The sequence below is a fragment of the Ambystoma mexicanum genome, chromosome 4p, assembly GCF_040938575.1.
Source record: "Ambystoma mexicanum isolate Mex_15411 chromosome 4p, UKY_AmexF1_1, whole genome shotgun sequence".
Classification (NCBI taxonomy): Eukaryota; Metazoa; Chordata; class Amphibia; order Caudata; family Ambystomatidae; genus Ambystoma; species Ambystoma mexicanum.
Window position 1 is genome coordinate 795,277,016 of NC_090927.1, and position 20,418 is coordinate 795,297,433.

Genomic DNA, 20,418 nt, shown 5'->3' on the forward strand with positions numbered 1-20,418 from the left:
ACCATGAAAACATAAAAAAGCAAAAACATTTCAATGAATACAATCCACAATGTACAATAGAATGCCCTTAACAAAACAGGAGAGCCAAAATACATTTAAGTACTGGCACAGATGGCGCATGAATGACTTCCTGTCTCTGAGGTGGTTCAATGGATTTTATTAAATGTTTTGCGTGGCCTTTGGCTGTCCCTCTACCTCTTGTATAGTGTCAAACCTCCACTCTAACCCAGGGGTAGCACTGAAGATTGATCCCTGTTGTTTAATACTGTCTTCCAGCCGTGAAGACCTAAAGGCTGAGCACCTTATCTGACTAGATTCCCTCACATAATCTTTAACTCGCCCTACACTATCCAGTGGTTTGGATGTTGCCTTGAAATTATGCTGCTAGATTCAAGCCTTTTCTACTTATCATGACAATTACACTGTAGTATGCAATGCCCTAGGTGGTGAGTCTTCTTTGACCTTCCCTGTCAATAGAGTGGTAAGGCAGGGTTGTGTCGTGGCCCCACTTTTATTTTCTCTATATAGCGATAAATTGGCAAACATTATGACCTCCTTGTATATGTATGCCCCACACCTTGGTGGGGACAAATCAGTCTCTTATTTCTTGAGGATGACACCGTTTTAATAAACAAGACTCAGAAACATTTACAAAAAGACTTATTTTTATTTGATTCAAACTCCACCTTGATGGTTTGGAATTATCTCAACAGCCCAATAGCTAATCTGGGATAAGAAGATGAAGTAGATAAAAATAACTCTAAGAGACCTACCACTAGAAAGAGTGTACTATTAAGATTATATAGGCGTGCGTATAGATGTGAAGGGGCTGTGGAACAAACAAATAATAAAAAGAAAATTAACATTGTCTAGGCATGGGGGTGCAATCAATATGTTCTCAAAATGCATTGGAGGAAAGTGACTACCCAAGCTCTGGATGTTTATCAGGCCGATACGCAATCCGCAGCCCTTTACGGTGGTGAGATTTGAGGGAATGGAAACTTGCCATCCCTAGAGTGAAGCAAACTTAAATTGTTCAAGAAACTATTTAACCCTCCAATGAGCAAACAAACCAATATCCTTCGTACTAGAGCTGGGAGCTGAAGGAATTGTCTATGAGACAAAGGTAAAACCACTTCTCTATTGGTATCGATTCAGGTACAGTCCCAGAAAAGCTTGTACTGAACTACTGTGCCAACAGCATTCGTTAACCCTACCTTGGTTCCAATGTATTAGGACTGTGGCAAAAGATCTAAACATGGGATACATTTAGAACCTTCATAAATTCACCAAAATAATTGTTCCTCACAAAAGAAGACATTACAAAAGCCTATAAGGAGTAAGAAATCTGCAAATTGGCTACAGTATCAACCTCAGGCGTAGTGAGCATGCACCAAATCAAAAATTAAGCCAGGGGCACAAGCAACATCTATCCTCTGATAGAAGAGCCTGAAAAGAGACTGCTCTTTTTTGAAGTTTTGCATTGGGGATTAATTTGCGTGTGGATGGAATAAAGGAGGATGAAATATTGCATCTTCTGCCAAAGAGTAGAAGAAAATGATCAACATCTTTTCCTCTTTTGCCCATTTTATGCATTGATGAGAGTCAAATACCTCTAGCCCGCGTTCAGAAATCAGAGCATCAGAACAGTTGCAAAAAGCAATGTAGTTTTGAACCATTCTGCGTCCGTTTTGTCAGTATTGCATTGCTTGAAAAATGTATGGAGAATTAGATATAGAGGGACATAATTTCGATACATCTTTTCAGTAACATAGTATGATTCACAGATAATATGTTATTTTAATATAATGAAGGTGTTTGGCAAGTGATATTTTTATATAATGAATTGTTTTGTATACTGTATTATATTATTTTTGTGCAATTTTAACTTATTTTATTGTTCTGTTACTGTAACGAATTTAATGTATGAGACTTTATGGTGTTTTTTTAATAATACCTAACTTGATGATGATGATAAAGATGACAAAATCAGGCTCCCTGTGTTCCATCTATTCAATTTGTATCAGTTTACATAAATCCATTCCTTCAAAGGCTTGAACCCTCTGGTTCAGTAGAAATGTGGTGCTATGCAGCTACACCTATGTGTCATCAGTTCAAGAGTGGATTCGTAAGAGGACAGGAGTCTTTAACTGGGCCTGGGCTATGTGTCATCAGTTCAAGAGTGGATTCGTAAGAGGACAGGAGTCTTTAACTGGGCCTGGGCTATGTGTCATCAGTTCAAGAGTGGATTCGTAAGAGGACAGGAGTCTTTAACTGGGCCTGGGCTATGTGTCATCAGTTCAAGAGTGGATTCGTAAGAGGATAGGAGTCTTTAACTGGGCCTGGGCTTTACAAGTATGTGCTTTGTGTTTTGCTAAAATTGCACCAAGAACTCAGCCTCAAATGCATTCTATACATTTTGAAAATGTTAAAGATGTTTCCAATCACTTCATCGTTGTGTCTGTGGCATTATACAACTGCATCAATTCTTTGTTAAAGGGGACACTGGCTTGTGTGTACTGCCACAGAATGTAACATTATTTAATACTTAAGACTTGTAAATTATGATAACCACGACAATCACATTAAATGAAAACATACCTTTGACTTCACTATTTATGTTCAGTCCTGCAGTGGGCTAGTCACCCAACAGCTCTCCATTTTGCAGAGAACTTAAGATTTATAGCACTACCTTTGTCTGTAAGTCTACATGAAGTTTCATGGACCAGCAAGTTAGAGCACAATTATGACCACTGGTAAATGTCACCAATGCGCAGTTTGTCAAACTGAAAACCCATTATTGAACAGAAGCTTCCATAGTCTCACAATGAGTGCACCAAGTTACATGTCCCAAAAAGGTACCTCCAAATTGTTGGTCACAAACCGTATGCCAAAAGTTCACTGGAAGTGGCATCTTGCTCTCAATGGAGAGACCACCGCCTAATTCCATTCAAGATACTCACCAAAGCATCACTCTGTGAGGAATTGCCATCTGGTAAGAGTGCAAAGCTCTGGCTTTTTCTGATTTTTATTAAATAATAAAATCATGCAGGTAATTCCATCTCTGGAAGGGTATCTGCTGATTAGATTTCCATTCCACAAACTCCACACTTAAGATATTCACCCATGTACCAAAAGTATGATGATCATAAGTAACTCTTGATGGTGGTAGGGTCATCTCTAAAATACAGCTATACCCGGGTTAAGGCATAGTGGATGAACATGGCTGCCACATCCTAACTGCTATTGTGCATGTCAGCTCCTGTGAGTCAGCTCTGCTGTGGAAGCTGGTGTGTATTTTGTTTTGCCAGGTCAAGCCCACCGAATTGCAGGGACAGAACCTGGAGGACCGGCCGCTTTGTTGATGTCTTTGTGAGACCAGGTAACACCCTCCACTCGAGAGGCAGCTGTCCTGGGCCCAGGCATCAAAGGAGCACACTCATTCAAAAGGAGTAGCCTCACACAAGGGTGCTGGAGCTCTAAAAGCCTTTGTTCTCAGTGAGAAGCGAAGGTGGTGGGATAATGATAGGCAGGAGGGCTCTGGTGAATGGTACGAAACCTCCACCATTTTGGTTTTCGATGTCCCTCTCTCTTTCCTCTCTCCCCACACCCCCACTTCCTCTGGAGCAAAGCACTCTGGAGTGTGACATCAGAAGGACTAAGTCCATTTCATCCAAGAGCAGGGAGTGGACCACTAAAGGGGTCTCCCAACCTTTCTTCAGATTCTCTCAGATCCTCTTGAATCCTTAAGGCTGCAGATTCACTGTTAAGAACTTACTGCACTTCCTTTGGGAAAGTTATACTTTCCACAGTCTTTAGATTCACGTGAAGAAGGGAGCACATCGGAGGTGATCTCTGCTGTGGATCAGGACCTACCACACTGCACCAGAATTTCCTGAGCTGGGAGAGCAGTCACTGAAAGGAACCGTCCTATCTTCAAGTCCCTTTGAGTGGGCCTTACAGCAACTGCAGGGCCAGACCAGCCGAAGCTCCCTGCTCTGCTGCACCGAACTGGTCACTCTGTGTTCAGTGCACTTGGAACAAGAGGGCAGTCTGCTGAACTGGTTGCTGCGCTCCTCCACCACTTGGAACTTGCTTGCACCAGCTTGACACTGCATCGTGTCCTAGCTAAACTGTTTTAACTGCTAGGCCCGAAGTGACTGCTCAACACCGGGACCTGAACCAAATCACTGAAGAGTCAAACGCCAACTCTAACCAGGGATTACAACCACGGCTCAATCCAGCTAGCTCTTGAGCTGCCGCCTCACCGATCGCACATCGATGCACCCAAGATCACCACTTTGATGACTGTCACCCCGCCAACTCGAACCTCTGGAGAGTTACTCATTGGCCCCTCCTGGTGGCTAAAGCCAGACTAAGCATGGCCAACTGTGAAGTGTTGCTGGGACTGCCAGACCTGCATCTTTGAGAGCCCCCCTTTTATGGGGTAAATAATGCAACAATGACCAACTCACCTACAACGTGCAACTGCAACTACAGGATGAAAACCTAAAAGTAATAAAAATGCTTCTATGCTAAACAACTGTAACAAGCAAACTGCCCACAAAAGAAAATGCTCAACCTGTTTAAGAAAACCAGGAGCCCATTATCCTGCATGAACAAAACCACACCATCACCTCCCATTTCTGAGCCATCTCATGCCACTTACTTGACAATATATCTCTAATGCATGTGCCCCTGGCTCAAAAGCAGGCATCTCGTCACAATGAGAACACCATGGTCTCCATACAGTCGATGACACAACCCTACAGACTAAATACAACAGAAGTGTCCCGACAGGGAAAAGGGATGGAGTAGTTACAATGAACTAAATCCTTGTACATGCAAAAGGGTGTAAACTTATGGAAAAATGTTTTACACGTCTAGAACCTTTATGGCGTTGGGGGTCCTTATAAGTTTTCTGTATCAATCAGAAGAAAGCACGCTGTGCTGTGTCTGCAGGTTGTGACAAATTAACATTTATTTGACATGATTGAGTTAACCTGGCAAGGAACAAAACATTTACAATTTATAATACACATAAAGTGATATTAAATACATGTATTACTGTGTTTGAATTATAAATTGTTAGGCCCCAGATCTGTCATACCTGGCTAGGATTGCCAGTGCATTGCCCTCCTTGATGGTGGACGCCACAGTGTAAATCACCTTCCTTCCCATGGCATCCATCTACTTCCACTCGCTGTCCGGAGGGAATGAAGACGACAAGGACGGGTTAACCAACCATTTCCTCTCAGCTGCCGAAACCACTGAATCCGGCGAGGGATGCTACCTCAGGCACTTGGGTGTAGATTCCGGCACCCGGTACTTCTTCTCCAGCTTATCCTGCATGGTCGGAGCAGTGCAAAGGTTTTCCTCTCAGCCTTACGCCACTGGTACAAGAAACCCGCCTTCCCGGTTTCTTTGGGAACCACCTGCAATAGCTCGGAGGCTCTGGCAATCATAGATTGGAACGACCCCACTACGCCCTAGGCAGCGGAGACACGCCAACCGTTGTAATGATATCCTTGTCATCGTTGTACCCGTGACTTGGTCTGCTGGGGGAGAAGGGGCCCACCGCGGATGTGGAGGCTTAAATGGGGGTGTTGGATGACACTTCCTCTTCTTTGCTGGTGGCTGATTGGGAGCCTGGGGGGCATTGAAACTGGGCCCAGTGGCATCCTCTTCTGGATCTCCGATACCAAGCTGTGGAGGGTCGACAGGATGTCCATAGACACTTCCCTCAGCTGAGCTGGCATGATCGGAACCCTAGGCCTGTGCCATTGTCGCCATCATCGCTGTCGTCATCCTTCTCTTCCATGTCCTCATGGACCATTTGTAAGGACTCCAATCCTCATATCCGTGGATTTAACTTCCATGGTTTGGGCCATGGCCTGGGACTAATCCGGGGCCTCCATGAACACCCTTTTTTGCCCCCTGATGGGCTGGAAGCGGGTTCTGAGATGGTGTCCCCTTTTCTGGCATGCCAGCAGTCTTTGCCAAAGTCACTGCAGCGGTGTTGCGCCTTGTGGGCAGGGATACCTTCTGCGCTACGGGGGCCACCTTCACAGGGTGAGCCCCCTTAGCCTTCGTGAGATGAGCTGCCACCAACGCGATTATCGACAAAGTCTTACGCTGTGCCGATTGGGCCTTCTTGTCCAGTTCGCCCTTCTTCTCCTTCGTCCATTGCTTCTCTGGCTTCTCCCACAGTTTAGCCGGGTTGGACGATTTCCTTTTCGAGGAGGAGCTTGATTGCCAGCGGGTAATGGAGGCAGAGGGTGATGTCGATTGCGCCCTGTCCACCGTGGGAACCGCTCCCGTGGCAACCCCAGTGGACCCAGACTTGTGGTTCATGGCCTTGTCTTGGGCCCCCATGGATGAGGTGCCCTCGAAGGACTTATAAAACCGCTCCTCTGACCAGCCGGTCCTGAGTGAGGCATGACCCTGCTCAGTGCACGGGGCAGAGTGCTTGATGTTCAGCCACACCACCAGTCTACTGTGCCTATCCTTGATCGTCTTCTTGGAGAAACAGAGGCATATCTCACACTCTCCTTCCTTGTGATCTGTATGCAGGCAGTAGAGGCATTGCTGGTGCTTTTCTTCAACAAACACATTCCGTAGCTCGCACTTGGTGCAGGACTTGAAGAGGGTTCTTCCCTCCTTCTTCTCCTCTACGAAGTAGGCTCAATGGCCTTCTGGAATCTTCTATGATCTCTACCTTGAGGGGCGCTGAAATTCACTGAGAACAGATCCCTGCCGTCGGCAGATGGAGAAGAGAGTACACAGGCTATTTCGGAACCAAAATAGAACCTTTTTCCATCGGAAACACGAAAAAACGTAGAAGTAGCTCGCAGAGCAAACTCGAGGAGTCCCAACACTGAAGCGTGCGCTAAAAAACTGAAGATGGCTGCCAGAGGAGGGACTTAGGGAGAGGGATGTCATTGTATGGGGGCAGTATGACCCAGAGGACAGTGATTGGCTTAAAGGAGAAATACAATTTGTAAGTGAAAGTGAAACTGTTTCTTTATTTTACCAAGGATTCCCGGCCTGACGACGGGGTATATTCATGAGCATGGGAATCCATGCCAGACCCCATGCTGGAGATGAATGTGATCAATTCTAAAAAAGGAATTATGAGGACTGGAAATTCTGAATCAGAAGGTTTACTTATGCACCAGGCATCAATGAGGCCTAGTTGAGAGATAAAGTTTAAAAATTGCTTGCGAGATTCAGAGTTTTTAAAACACACAGATGACTTCCTATCCCGAAAAGGGTCAATAACTTCTACAGTCCCACGAACAATAATGTTGCGTGTATTAGCTTGAAATAGGTAATCTCGCAAATTAGACCAAAAGGTAGGATCTGGTGAGGTAGGTCCATACACATTGAGAATTGCATATTCAACTGAGTCAATGCAAATGTTAACAAGGAGCCATCTCCCCAAATCATCAGAGTCAGACTTAATCGAGCTTTATTGATAAGGGCAATAACACCATTCTTCTTACCAAGAGCTGACCCACACATAATCCCTTAAGTGTAGCCGCTTCAGTTGCTGAAAGATGCGATTCCTGGATGCAAGCAATCGACAGTTTGGTTCTGTTTAAATAAGAAAGAAATGTGTGTCTCTTAGGGTTGTTCAAATCGTTAACATTTCATGAGGAAATATTTAGTGGCATAGCTTCCTAACTAGGAGTGTATGCAAACCCTGTTGGCAAATATTAAAAGCATAAAGATGCATATTCAGCAATAAGGTGGAGCAACATGGGGAATTAACCCTAACATATAATCTTAAATTATCCTGGTGGAATAACATGAAACGGGGATGAAAAGACAGGGGAGGGGAGAACACAGTCAGCACAAAATTAAGATCAAATATATAGCAATTTGCAGAGAAAAGGTTTAACTTGGCTAACTGGAAAAAGCCACACCAAATAGTGTTGATTAGAAGAACTGCAGAGCAGGAGACCCGCGTAAGATGGGATCAGCACCATCTCACTTCCAATTATGTGACAGTAAAAACAAAGGGGACAATGATAGTCACATATCAGCCAGTTTGCTGTCGGGGAGGAAGCAAAGTATCAATTTCTTCCATCTTATGATTTGAATAAACAGTCTAAGGTCCTTTGAATTTTCAAGAGTTGATGTATGGCCTGTACAGATACTTTCAAAATTCCTGGATGTATAATTCCATATTGTGCATTTAGTTGCCTCAGAGCAGGTCGAACAGCGAGGATTTCTTTCATTCTTGTGGCTAGGGTATTGGAGATATCTTGAGGAATATACATTCTTTGCAACCCCATTTTAGTTGCTTGACTTCTTTCATTTTATTTAGTATCACTTGAATATGAGTATAGTCCAAAAGTGCCAGAATTGGAGTTCTGGGAGAGGTGCCTGGGTTACGTAAGAGCTGAGAGGACCCACGTCATGTGCTCTTTGGATATTAAGTTGCACCGAATGTGGAAGGCCTAGATGCTGAGGGAGCATGAAACATAGAAATCAAATTGTATTATCTTTCTCTACCCCCTCAGGAAACCTGACAATATGAACAATGTTCCTTCTATTCCTGTTTTCTACATTTTTGAACTACTTCTTAAGCATTTTGACAACTGTTTCCAATGTTTTCCCTCTATGAGTGGCATCCTCTGCATGGCCCACTCTTTGCTCAACTTCAGATACTCTGGACTTAAACAGTGACCATTTATCATCCAATTGTTGGAGTTTGGTGCCGGTAGCTTCCATGAAAGGCTTTAAAGCACAAAGTTCCATTAAGATATTCTTCAAATGTGTCTTCTTTAGTCCGAGGGGAATCACTTTTGGGGCGATTAAAGGTATTAGTTGATGTGGGGAATACCTCTTTATTCTGGCTTTTTTTTTAAGAGGCCATGATTCCAGCAAAAGGCACTTCTGATAGCATAAGAGAATATGGGACAGATGATAAGAATTCCACAAAGAAATATGTATTTCTATGCAAGAATTTTGCCCTTTCTCTTAATAGAAATGTACCATGCAGTTGCCAGCCATTGCCACTTGCGAAGCAAAGTGAATGCAAGAAAGGAGAAGGCTGCTTACATAAATGGAATATTGATTGATACCAAATAATACCACTGGTGTGGGGGGTGTATAATCACAGCAGCGCACAGAACCAAAAAGAAAGTCACCTTTTTATTTTGAAAGCTTCCTTCATGTAACGTTGTGTATGTTCTTCATAAGCCAAGCAAAGCAATGCGCCACACATTTCTAAGGGGAATCACTCACTGGAGCTTGTGGCTTATGCAGCTGCTGCCGCCAGCACTCTGTGCCCGTCAGCTGTCCTGAAGCTTCAACGCCAGCCGCATATCGAAATTAGTAAGTCACTTCAGTTAAGACTTACTTTAGATAAATATCCTCCCCAAAAGGTGCTTGCTTTACGGGGAGTGATGCACCCTGTACTTCAATACTCCATATCATTTCCTTGAGGAACGGAGCATCAGAGCTAATCTGCTGTCTCTGTCAGCGCTTAGCCACACCCCCCACTCACTTGCAGTTTAACACAGAGATCAAGCCTCTCTTATCACCTCTTCAAGATTCTCCTGACTTCCCTTGTCGACATAATCAACTGACAAGGAATTACCTGCTTCAAATATGCAGAAGACAATCAAATAGTATCAGGACCCTGGGACTGCCACATCTCCCACCCAAGGGCCGTGGATGAGATCAACTAGAGGAGGAATGGCCTAAAGCACCACATGCAGGGGATCATGGCCTAGAAGCACCCTAAGACCATGGCTATGGGCAACGGAAGTGAATCTGACATCATAATATCAGCCATGGGAGGACATGTCAGCCTTCATCCTAGATCTGGGAGGTCTAAAGTTGTTTGGAAGCAGGTAAATCACCGCAAGAACCTCTCCTGTGGAGGTGAGCAGATTCAATGCACCAATACCCAGCTGGTTAATCTGTGGTGTGCTCCCACTTCCCATGTCCCTTTTATACACTTTGTAGGTAATGGGTTGCACCTTTATCTGCATTGACGTGAATGCCAATCATAATCTCCACCTTTTCAGTGAAGATTAATGTAGGATATATTTTTATACATTCTTTTATGGTTTTCAAATGTCTAATCATGCAATATCTACACAGGCTGTATTTTGGAAATACCCAATGAAGCATTAAAAAAATTGTCATGCAGTAAATATTGCATGTGACATACACATTCATAACGCTTCAGAGAGAAATAAAAAAAACATGTTTCCCAGTATTTGAAATAATGTCTGGTTTTACCAGTATTGTAAAACTCACAATGATCACTTCAGTTCAGTATCCAAACCAGGGATGCAGAGATTAGCATCTCTAGTGGATGCTACTGTGAGGAATCCTAGTCGTAGGACAAGAGGAAGGACAACACCACAGCCAAGTCATCATACACTTGTTTAAGCTTTCGTTCACATTACTCCTGCACGTGGGAATAGGGGTGGGAATTAGTGGTGGGTCATTGATGGGCATGCTCCTTTTACATGTTTGACTAGTTTGCTGTGTCCCGGTTAAGAGATTCCATGTTGTCTAGGGCATGAGGGGTAGGTCATGAACAGAAATGTGTTTGTTTAAAGTAATATTGTTTGTGGTGTGCCCTATTCGAGGGAAAGCATGTTTGTTTCTCTATTATAGCATTCTCTGTAATTGTATTGTCTTTTATCACTGGACACTGGGATTTGCATACCAAAAAGTCAGACTGATTTTACATCCCTTTCAGAGATGCGCTAAGGAGAGTATGTTTAACTGTGTGAATTTGTTCTCCAAAGAGCTTGGTTTGTGTTTTGAAAGTTGGTGGTAGGGATTGGCCTCTTGTGTGAAATTCTAATGTAATTGTTTTATTTTATAGGTAGCTATGAAAGTTATCGACAAGAAAAAAGCCAAACAAGATTCCTATGTTTTAAAGAACATGAAGAGAGAGCCCAGAATCCACCAGATGATTAAGCACCCTAACATTGTGCAACTGTATGAAACACTGGAGACTGAAAACTCCTACTATATGGTTATGGAGCTGTGTCTAGGAGGAGACCTCATGGACCGCATCTGTGACAAAAAGAAACTGGATGAAAGGGAAGTCAGGAGACATACAAGACAGATCATGTCAGCTGTTGAACATATGCACCGCCATGGGATTGTGCATAGGTATTTTATTTCTCTATTATCTTTCAATGTAAACACACAGATTTATGGAGAGAATACACACCTTTGAAGAGTCAGAGCCTGCACCAGAGGGTTTTATTGTGTGGTAGGTGGCCGACGTTACTAACCCAAGTTAGTGGTCCCGAGCCAAATACGAGGCCTTTAAGGAGAGTAAAGTTCACCTAGAACACAATAGAGTCTAATGGTAAGGGCTCTAATGCTATTGTAGGTTGTGCCTATGGAAATAAGGATAGTGTCACCTGGGACTTCTTGTGATACAGCTTGTCGATGTCTCCTTCACCAAATCGCAATCAAATCACAAAATGAAGCTTCAAATGTAGCCTTTGTAAGCGGTTAGAACCTCCATTCTAAGAGAGCTGAATACTGTGATAAGAACAAAGGAGAAGGCCAGAATGCAGTCTTCCACTGTGTTTAGTGGCTGGCTCAATGCCACCCTTTCCAATTGTTTAAAGAGAAGAAAACATGCTCTATTGTCATTTGAAATGGAATGTCCATGTACATAGCGTATTTCGCTTACATGATATAGATTTTGTTTTGCAAACTGTAACATACTATACACTTTCTTCTACAGTATATTGCAATGCATTTGCATTGTATTTCTATATGTAGATATGTATTTTTTAAACTGATCTTCCGAAGGGCACCATGATGCCATAATTCTGAAAAAGAGCACTCTTCCTATTCCAAGAACACCTAACAGCAGAATAATCTACATACGAATCAAACTGAATATAGAAAGGTGTTCAGACATTTTCTTAACCTTAGATAATTAGATTCTTTTCTGGGGTTGACAGCAATGAAATTCCGAACGGTGCAATTCCTGTATTGAAAAGGAGTGATTACTCCATTTTACAGATCTTCTTTTGGTAACTGGTATTGGTATTGGTAATTTGTAAAGCGCCTATACACAAATCAAGTGTTTCAAAGCGCCGAAGGACCAGGGGAACATGGGGAAACACAACAGTCATTCAGAGCCCTTGAATTTCTGAATGATACAAGTGTACACTAGGCAGAGTAAGTGCATAAGTACAATTAACAGTGTAGATAACAGCAAATAGGTCTGACGACGATTCTGTAGTTTTTCCAAGTTCATTGAGGCGCGACCATGCAACGAGGGGAGACAAGGGAAAAAAGCATGTAGACCATCTTCAAGGTACGGTATATTCCGATCGTGCAAGTTCACAGACAGGTACATGGAGAGGGGGTGTACGTGTCGGGGAATAGAGGGGGGACCAAGTGAGCGCAGTGAGTCCGAGCTGGGGTAAGTGCTGCGAGATGCCACTCAAGGCAAGTCCCTTTTTACACACACTCCGGAATAAAGACAACCCTATAGGGAAATAGGCCAGGAGATAGTGTTGCCAGGATAACATGGTTTAATTGTACAGAATACAAATATCAGAAAAGGCCTCAGCCACTCGAGAGCACTCTAACTCGTCCTGCTACCAACAAAGGCATAAAAGTCTGAAAATAGTCATTAAAAACAGTACTAATTGGTGGCACTGATTTGTGGCACCCTACACATGGGCCTGCTCCATAGGGGATGCCAGGCTGTAATTGGTTGGTTCTTTCCCGTCAATCAGGATCCACGTGGGTCAGCTGGGTTCATTCTCACAGTGAAGGTCAGGGCACACATAACCAACATGGTTTCTCTCTAAACTAAAGATGCTAAGCTTGGTTATTATATCATTGTGACAGGCACCTGGGTGGCATGGGAAATGGTGCCAGGGGGAAGGGAGGATAAAATACAGTCACACTGACCCACACATTCAAGGATTTGTTGATACCGCAGTTCCAGCACTCAAGGTCTCCACCCAGGGTTTTGCTCTTTTAATTTATACCTCCCTGTACCTCGTGTTACAAGAGATGTGTTTTCATGCTTGGAAAACTACAGCCGCGCATGCTTAGATCTTCTGCAAACACTTGATTTGTATTGGTCCAGGGGTGTCATGCACATATTGGGGAATGCAATGCGGGGTTGTCAGATCAGTGGTGTGGGGCCGGCTCCGGACTGGCTGAGTGGAAGTTAGAGGCCTACTGGCAGTTTAGTGGAGATGAATGGACACAGTGAGGAGCCTGGTGTTGTCTCACGCTCTTGCAGGGTGCATTCCTGTGGAAGATACTAAATATTCGCAACACTAGGCCGATGAGGGGGAAGTGGACTTCTGTGGGAATGGGGCCCTGTGGCTTTATGAGATTGGGCCTAGTGAGCAGGGTTTGTGAACAGCGTGGTCCTGCACGCTTATTGCTTTTAGGCCTAATACAAAATGTAGTCATGTGCTATGGGTTTTCTAGTGCTGTGCATTTACTGTTGGCGCTACAGTGCCTCTACATGTGGCTTAATAATGCGGATTGCTCCCCCTTATACACTACATCACCTCATATGGTGTTCGCCTTGCCTGAAAGTGCCTAGGGGGTGGGATAGACTTTCATGGGTCAATTGACCAAGTGCAGTAAGGATGAGGCAAGTGCATGGACTGGAAGCAAATGTGAGAGGACTGACGAGGGTGCCAGGGAGCTCTGAGACTCTGAGGTACACCAGGCGGCCAGTCAGTGGGATGTGCAGAAAAAAGGAGGGAGAGAGGGATAGAGCGGAGAGAGTGATTAGCAGGGTAGAGGGACAGAGAAAGGAAGAGAAGAGGAATGTCTTATGTAGTTTCTGGAACTTAAGGAGATCCGGCTTAGGACGGAGGGCGGCAGGGAGGCTATTCCAGAGGGAGGCACCTGAAATGAGATTTGATCAATGAGGATGCTGTGAAATTTGCTTCTTTAATTTTTTGCTCTCAAGGTGGGCTCCATTGTGTTATTCATTTCATGAGTGGTGCATTGTGATTTGAATTGTACTCTTTGGGTGATAGGAAGCCAATTTAGCTGATGAAATGGCTGGGAGGCTGATGCTCGACTAGGAAGGAGTAATCACGTTTTTGCTGTGGCTGGCTGCGCTCTCTGAAGTCTTTTCAGTAAAGAATTGGGGAGACACAAATAGGCTGAATACAGCCTTGCTGCTATAAAGACATTTGGCAACTGACCTTGATGACTAAAAGTAAAGAAATATAGATGTTTACTGTAACAGAGAGCAGATACTATGTATACTTGAGCAGTTATGGTGAGTTGCTTATCGATCGTGACACCAAGATTCTGCACTTTGTCAAACAAATGTAGGAAAATGCAAATAATTCAGACCAAAAAGGACTGGAGCCCGCTATTGTATATAAGTGAGTTGGGGCTGCAGAGAATGATCTCGGGTTTGCTTGCAATACACTTAGATCAGTTTATGTTCATCCACTCGCTATCAGATGTCATACCTAATTTAAAATTGGAGATAGATGTTGTGTCTCCGTCCAGATGTCAAAGGAGTTGGATATCATCAGTGTATAATGCATAAACATGCATACCAGATGAGAGAAGCAGTTTAGTGATTTGCTGAAGGTGTAGACTGAATAGATCATGGAGATTGTTGCATCCTGCGGTACACCACATGTGACTACAGTGGCATGAAATTTAGATGAGACTATGGCCACATAATGACTCCTGTCAAGATATCCTGATTTCAGGCCAATGCAGAGTGAGCAATACCCAAATGGTATAGTCTGCCCAGGAAGATGGTGTGGTTAATGGTGGTGAAGTCTGCAGATCTAGAAGTGTGACATGGTGTTGATGTCACCCACCATAGACATGACCTCCATCAACGTGCCACAGCCCTAATGGTAGCCAGCCTGTTTAAAGTAGAGAATGTTACACTTTTCATTTTGATTTGATCATTTTTGAATAGCAATAAATTCGAGAAAAAAAGGGAAGTCTTGATATTGGATATTGTAGGGTAATTTGCTGGGTCTATTGGGTTTGTGTCTTATTTCTTAGAAGGAGAAGCTTAACAGCATGTTTTGCAGAGATGGGAAATGTCCTCAAAGTTCTCACATTATTTAATGAATAGTACAGAGGTGTTAAATCCAAGTGGTAAAATCTTAATCCTGATGTTTTTATTTTTGTTAATACTTTATTCAAATCGGGTCGGGTCATTTGAATTGTTCAATGATCTACCTGATCGGTAAAAGGACTTTGATGTGAATTATCTTATCAGAGACCTAATTGGCACACTAACATGGAAGGAGTAAAACGTCTATACTCAGAAAAGGTGAATTTGAGCTCTTCCAGAAGTCTAAACATTTCTTTCGAACTGTTATTTACAGAGTGAATCCTATTTGTTAGACATGCTTTTTTGCCATCAGAATATTTTTATATGACTGTTGTAGTTGTTTTAAAAGAAAGTGCTCTGAATTCAAAGTCAACAATTGCCATTTGGTTTCGGCTCTTCTAAGGTATTGTTTTTCCGCTTTCAAGATTTATAAATACCAAGGTTGATCATTTTCTCTTTTATCTGGCAGCTTTTGGGGAGACCAAGGATTGACAACACTAAATCAAGTTCTTTATTTTTTGTAAAACAACCAGGAATTCTATGTTCTCTTTGGTGTAGGTATCTGAAGCTGAAATTAAAGTGCTATGCTTTGAGGAGTTTCATTTGACAATTTATGAATTTCCTTTTTTGAGGTCCTGTATATTAAGAAGGGTGTTTTTCCTGTAATGTGATAGTAAAATGTGATACCTAAGTGGTTCCTGCAAGTAAAAGGATCAAGGTTGTGTCTTTTAAGAGCTCTATGCAGGGGAAACACATCCAATCTAAGATATGGAGGTGCTGGTGTTTGGCTTTATTAATAAGTTGTGTTAGGCCAAATTGATCCAGTATTTCTAGAAGATGTTTGGTTTGGGGCATCTCTAACTTCTTAAGCCAATAATTAAAATATCCTACATTCTTATCTCTGTTTTACAACTGTATTCATAATATTGCATTGACAAATACTCATTAACAAAAACATAACCAACGAGATGTCATACTTTTGTCACAAATGTACAGATATTTAGGGACTGTGTAAAGGGAGAAATGTGCAATCAGACAGATGACAAAATTAATCTTCATCGATGCGTTGTCACACCCAAATCAGCGTCTCCACATCTATGAGCACATACATTTTCTAAGTGTATGAAAATAGTGAAAACACTGATCAAAGTTCAATGTTGGAATTATGAGTAGCAATGCATGTATTTAATTCAGTCCACATGCCCCTGGGGTGATGATTATGAGACTTATATAAACTAATACATCCTGCCCTAAACCTGCGAAATGCACCATGACTTTGTAACGAATCATAAGAGCCATTCTACATCCAGCATTTGACAACTCTGTGGCCCTCATTATGAGATGAGCAATATGGAAACAAGGTGCCGGTAACAGCATATACTGGCATGTTTCTAGACCGGTGAACTGCAAATCTGTCAGTAGAGGATCTCAGGTCAGGCCCCTACCGGCAGATAAATGCCTGAATCACCGGCACCATTACTAACAGTGCCACTGATTCGGGTAATTCTATCCCATGGATCCATGGAATGTTACTGGTATATTTGCCACTTGTAATATCCCAGTAATACCAGGACAGACAGTATGGTATTTCCCAGGTAGCAGGATACCGGGCAACTCATAATGAGCCCCTATGTCTGGTCAAATATAAAGCCACACATATATTTTATTTGTTTAAATTGGGCATGTCTTGAAACAGGGCATCTAACTGGTGAGCCTGGGGGTCTCATTCCCGTAGGGAGCTCATTTTGAGCTTGGCATACCGGATGAAAAATACATTAAATCCTTCTGTGAGGCTTTTATGCATTTACTTTCCGTTATGCCTCATTTTCATTGATTTGTACGGCGGGGAGGAGGGCTGGGATGTAACTTAAGTTTCCGCTCCTCACTTCCTCTCCACCATACAAATATTCCAGCATATGCACCTGCATGTCTTTTCATGCCGGTGCAAATGCTGTTTACTCTCATGGAATCCACTGGCTTTTTCCAACAGCAAAAAGCTAGCAGACTCCTTAGGAATCCATTGTGAACGCTGGCAGCCATGAGTACATGGCAGGCAGCGTTTACTCATCTTACATGGCAGAATGTCCTCCCCTTTTCCACTTGGCCATCCACATGACAAAGATTTGGCAGCGGATATCGGTGTATGTGAAGGTGCACACGTGACAGGCCCCTGCTGCCACATTACATGAGACTCAAAATGAGCTCTTATATAGTTTCCCCAGTACCTTTGCAATGATAGAAAGTACATCCCACCAGTTTATCCTAATGTACAGACATGCCCGCAGAATATGCACAAAGCATTCATAGTCCATATTGCATCTCTGAAGGGCCTAATTTGTATAAATGATGAGGAGTACACAATCTTTGGTGTATGCACTTGAAGTGTATCAAGGAGAGTCTGGGAATCAATCAAATATTTCTCGAAAGGGAGCAAATATGTTTCCAATCGTCATCGCCCAAGGCATGGTCCATCACAGAGTTCTATCTCTGCGAAGTACCAGCATCTCAACATTTTGAGTCAATCTGCAATTGTCTATATAGCATAAAACTCACATGGCCATTTGAGATTTCCATTGACGCAATAGGCCTGATTCTCAAAGATTTGCAGTGGAGAAAATCAGAAGTGTCCGTTAGCACGACTGATATGCTCCTGCTTCTTAGGAATAAATATTGAAACCCCTCTGGCGAAGGAGGAACATGATGCAAAGTATCTGTGGTTACCCCAAAGAAGGTGTAGTCACTTTGTTTCAGTGGGATGCTTCTTCTTTACACTCAGCATTTTAACCCCAAGTCTACCAGCATAGGCCTATACCATTTCTATTGTTTTCCCATTATTTAAGCCATGAATATTCCATATCAAGATTACATTGTCATCGTCTAAAGTGCAGAAAACTCTGTTAGCAGACCTCACCTCCCAGAACTACCCAAGGTACTCTTCCCACCCACCAAAACCATGTATTTTCCACTCATTGGTTAGGAAATATAAAGGTTAATTTCGGTAATAACCAATAGAAACATACCCAACACCATCAATCCTCCCAGATCGAGCCAAAGACATAGCCCACTCCTAGTTCCCACATTGATAACATACAATCATTGTAGTGGAAGCTTTCAAAGGTCAACATGTCCCGAGAGTCTTCCACACATTCTGAAATTGTCTGCATGCCTAGTGCACTTTTGGGCTGGAGGCTGGGAGGAAGCTGAATACCATGTTATCATAAAAGACCTTACCCATTTCTCAAGCAGCCTGTAAGAGCTCGTCTCGGTCCCAGTCATTTAGTTCCCTGAATATGCTGGGTGCAGGCAGTGCCCAGGGCATAGAGAGGGATCCTCTCTATAGCAAAGTGTGGGGAGGTGGCAACCTTTTCCAGAAAAGTTCCATTGTGCCAGATACATCTCCTTTCATACCCAAAATGTGCACATTACAGTGCCTGGATCTACCCTTCAAGTCCTCTTCTCTGCAGCATTTTAACATCTGACTTGATTTTGTCTGCCAGCTTCAAAACCTTCTTAAAGTCTGACTCAGTAGTCATGATGGGGCATGCTACCTCCTTGGTTTGTGCATTAAAGTTGCCTAACTTACACAGAATATCTTTCATCCTTGTTGCTACACCAATAAAATTAGCACATAAATCAGTGTGGCTTGATTTAAAACCTGCGATAAGTACATCTAGCATAATCAGCGACATTTCCTTCACAGTTTTCTCGAAACCAGAGGCCATGTCTGATGTGGGATCAGGATGTTTATGGAAAACAAACTGCTGTAGGCCCGTTTAAATTAATCTGGGGGTGTTTGGGCCTGTAGTGTTTAGCCATTTCACAAAACAATCCACCACAATCCCGATGTGCCAAAAGGTTCTGTAAAGAGTAAAAGTTAAAAATTAAATACTATATAGTCAGTACTAATGATGAGACTGGAGTCTCTTCAAACAGCCAGTCACCTTACTTTTATCAGACATCAGTTTGTAATATCTCAATGGTGCATGCTGGTACAGGACTGGGTTTGAAGCTATACTGGAGCTTCTCGGCTGCACTCATTAACAAATGCAGAGGCAGTGGGTGCAGTGCTATCAGCTGCCTCTGCCATGTAGTAGTGGTTCTTCCACTCCTCTGGGAATGATGGGTGGTTGTCCCAGAGCACCAAACAGCCCCTTCCAAAGCTTTCGAGCCCAGGTTCTGTGGACTCGCCATGAAATCAGCCAGAGGGCTACCATTATTCCATATCCCAGTGTTCAGCAAGATCACAGACTTCCCGGTAGCAGTGACCTCTCCCCAATAATACAAACGCAGCTTACTTCACATCTCTCCACCGCTGCAAGGGGCAATATTCTTCCTTGCCCAATATTACGTAATCTCCCTCTGTCCTATGCATCTCCAGTTGCTGGCCTCATCTGCATCCTCTACGCCGGTGCCATTTTAGAGTGTCCTGCAGTATCTTCCACCCTAGGCCTCAGCCAGAAATCTCTGTGCACAAAACAAACCTTCTTTGCTGCTGGGGTTCAGACGTGTCCACAATGGTTATGGAATCTCAGGAAGGCTAGTAGGTGCACGCCTGTCTAGGATGGGAGTTGATATATGACCTAAGGCAATTAGCCTGCAGGGCACTTTAGGCCCACGCAACTTCAACACAGAGCTGCCATCATGTGACCTCTGCATGTTTATAGGTATGAAGGCAACTAATTTGTCAGTTAAATCTACAACATTTGGGTTTGGAGACCTGATGAAAAATAGGATACTATGAACATGGTCATTCCAAAACATTTTAACAAAATAAAAACAACAAATAGTACCAGGAGAATTTCTATTGAGCAGGGATAAGAGCATTATTTCAATGTGCATGACTTTTCTTTATGTTCTGTGCATTTGTGTGCATCAATGGGAGTAGTGACTGGGGACTTGCTATCCAAAGAGATTGCAGAGGCACTCTTAATAAATGAACTTGAATATATATGTATCACTTGTGTATAAGCGCTCCACAAATAAAGAATTACAATTACAATATCAATTATGTTATGGAACACCAGATGCTTCAACCGTCCTCTAGAGGACGTCTTATGCCAGGACCGTGACAACATTTCGTGATAGGTGGTATTGCTTATGGAGGAGGTGTTCAGAGATGAGTGTCATTAGATGTTTTAACCAACCTGAAATTCCAAACTGAGTAGGGTGGGCTGCTATTAGGGACAAGCCCCCAACTGGATATACAAAGGTTGATCTTGGACCAGCACTTACTGTAACAACCTTCTGTTTTATGTGTCTCCCATTGATGAACAGGACACTGAAGAAGGTATACTGATAGCAACCCAGTGTGATCTTCCTGGAAGTAAAGGGACAGA

General features: G+C 43.0%; 1 protein-coding gene across 2 annotated transcripts in view; it reads left to right on the forward strand.

The window, feature by feature from the left end:
• LOC138452622 (hormonally up-regulated neu tumor-associated kinase homolog A-like) overlaps positions 1–20,418 on the forward strand; it is a 387,623-nt gene that overhangs the window by 14,674 nt on the left and 352,531 nt on the right. For both annotated transcript variants that reach the window (XM_069605014.1, XM_069605015.1), the window contains exon 2: positions 10,859–11,151. In XM_069605014.1, coding sequence (XP_069461115.1) covers positions 10,859–11,151 — 293 coding nt within the window. The remainder of the gene's footprint in view (positions 1–10,858; positions 11,152–20,418) is intronic.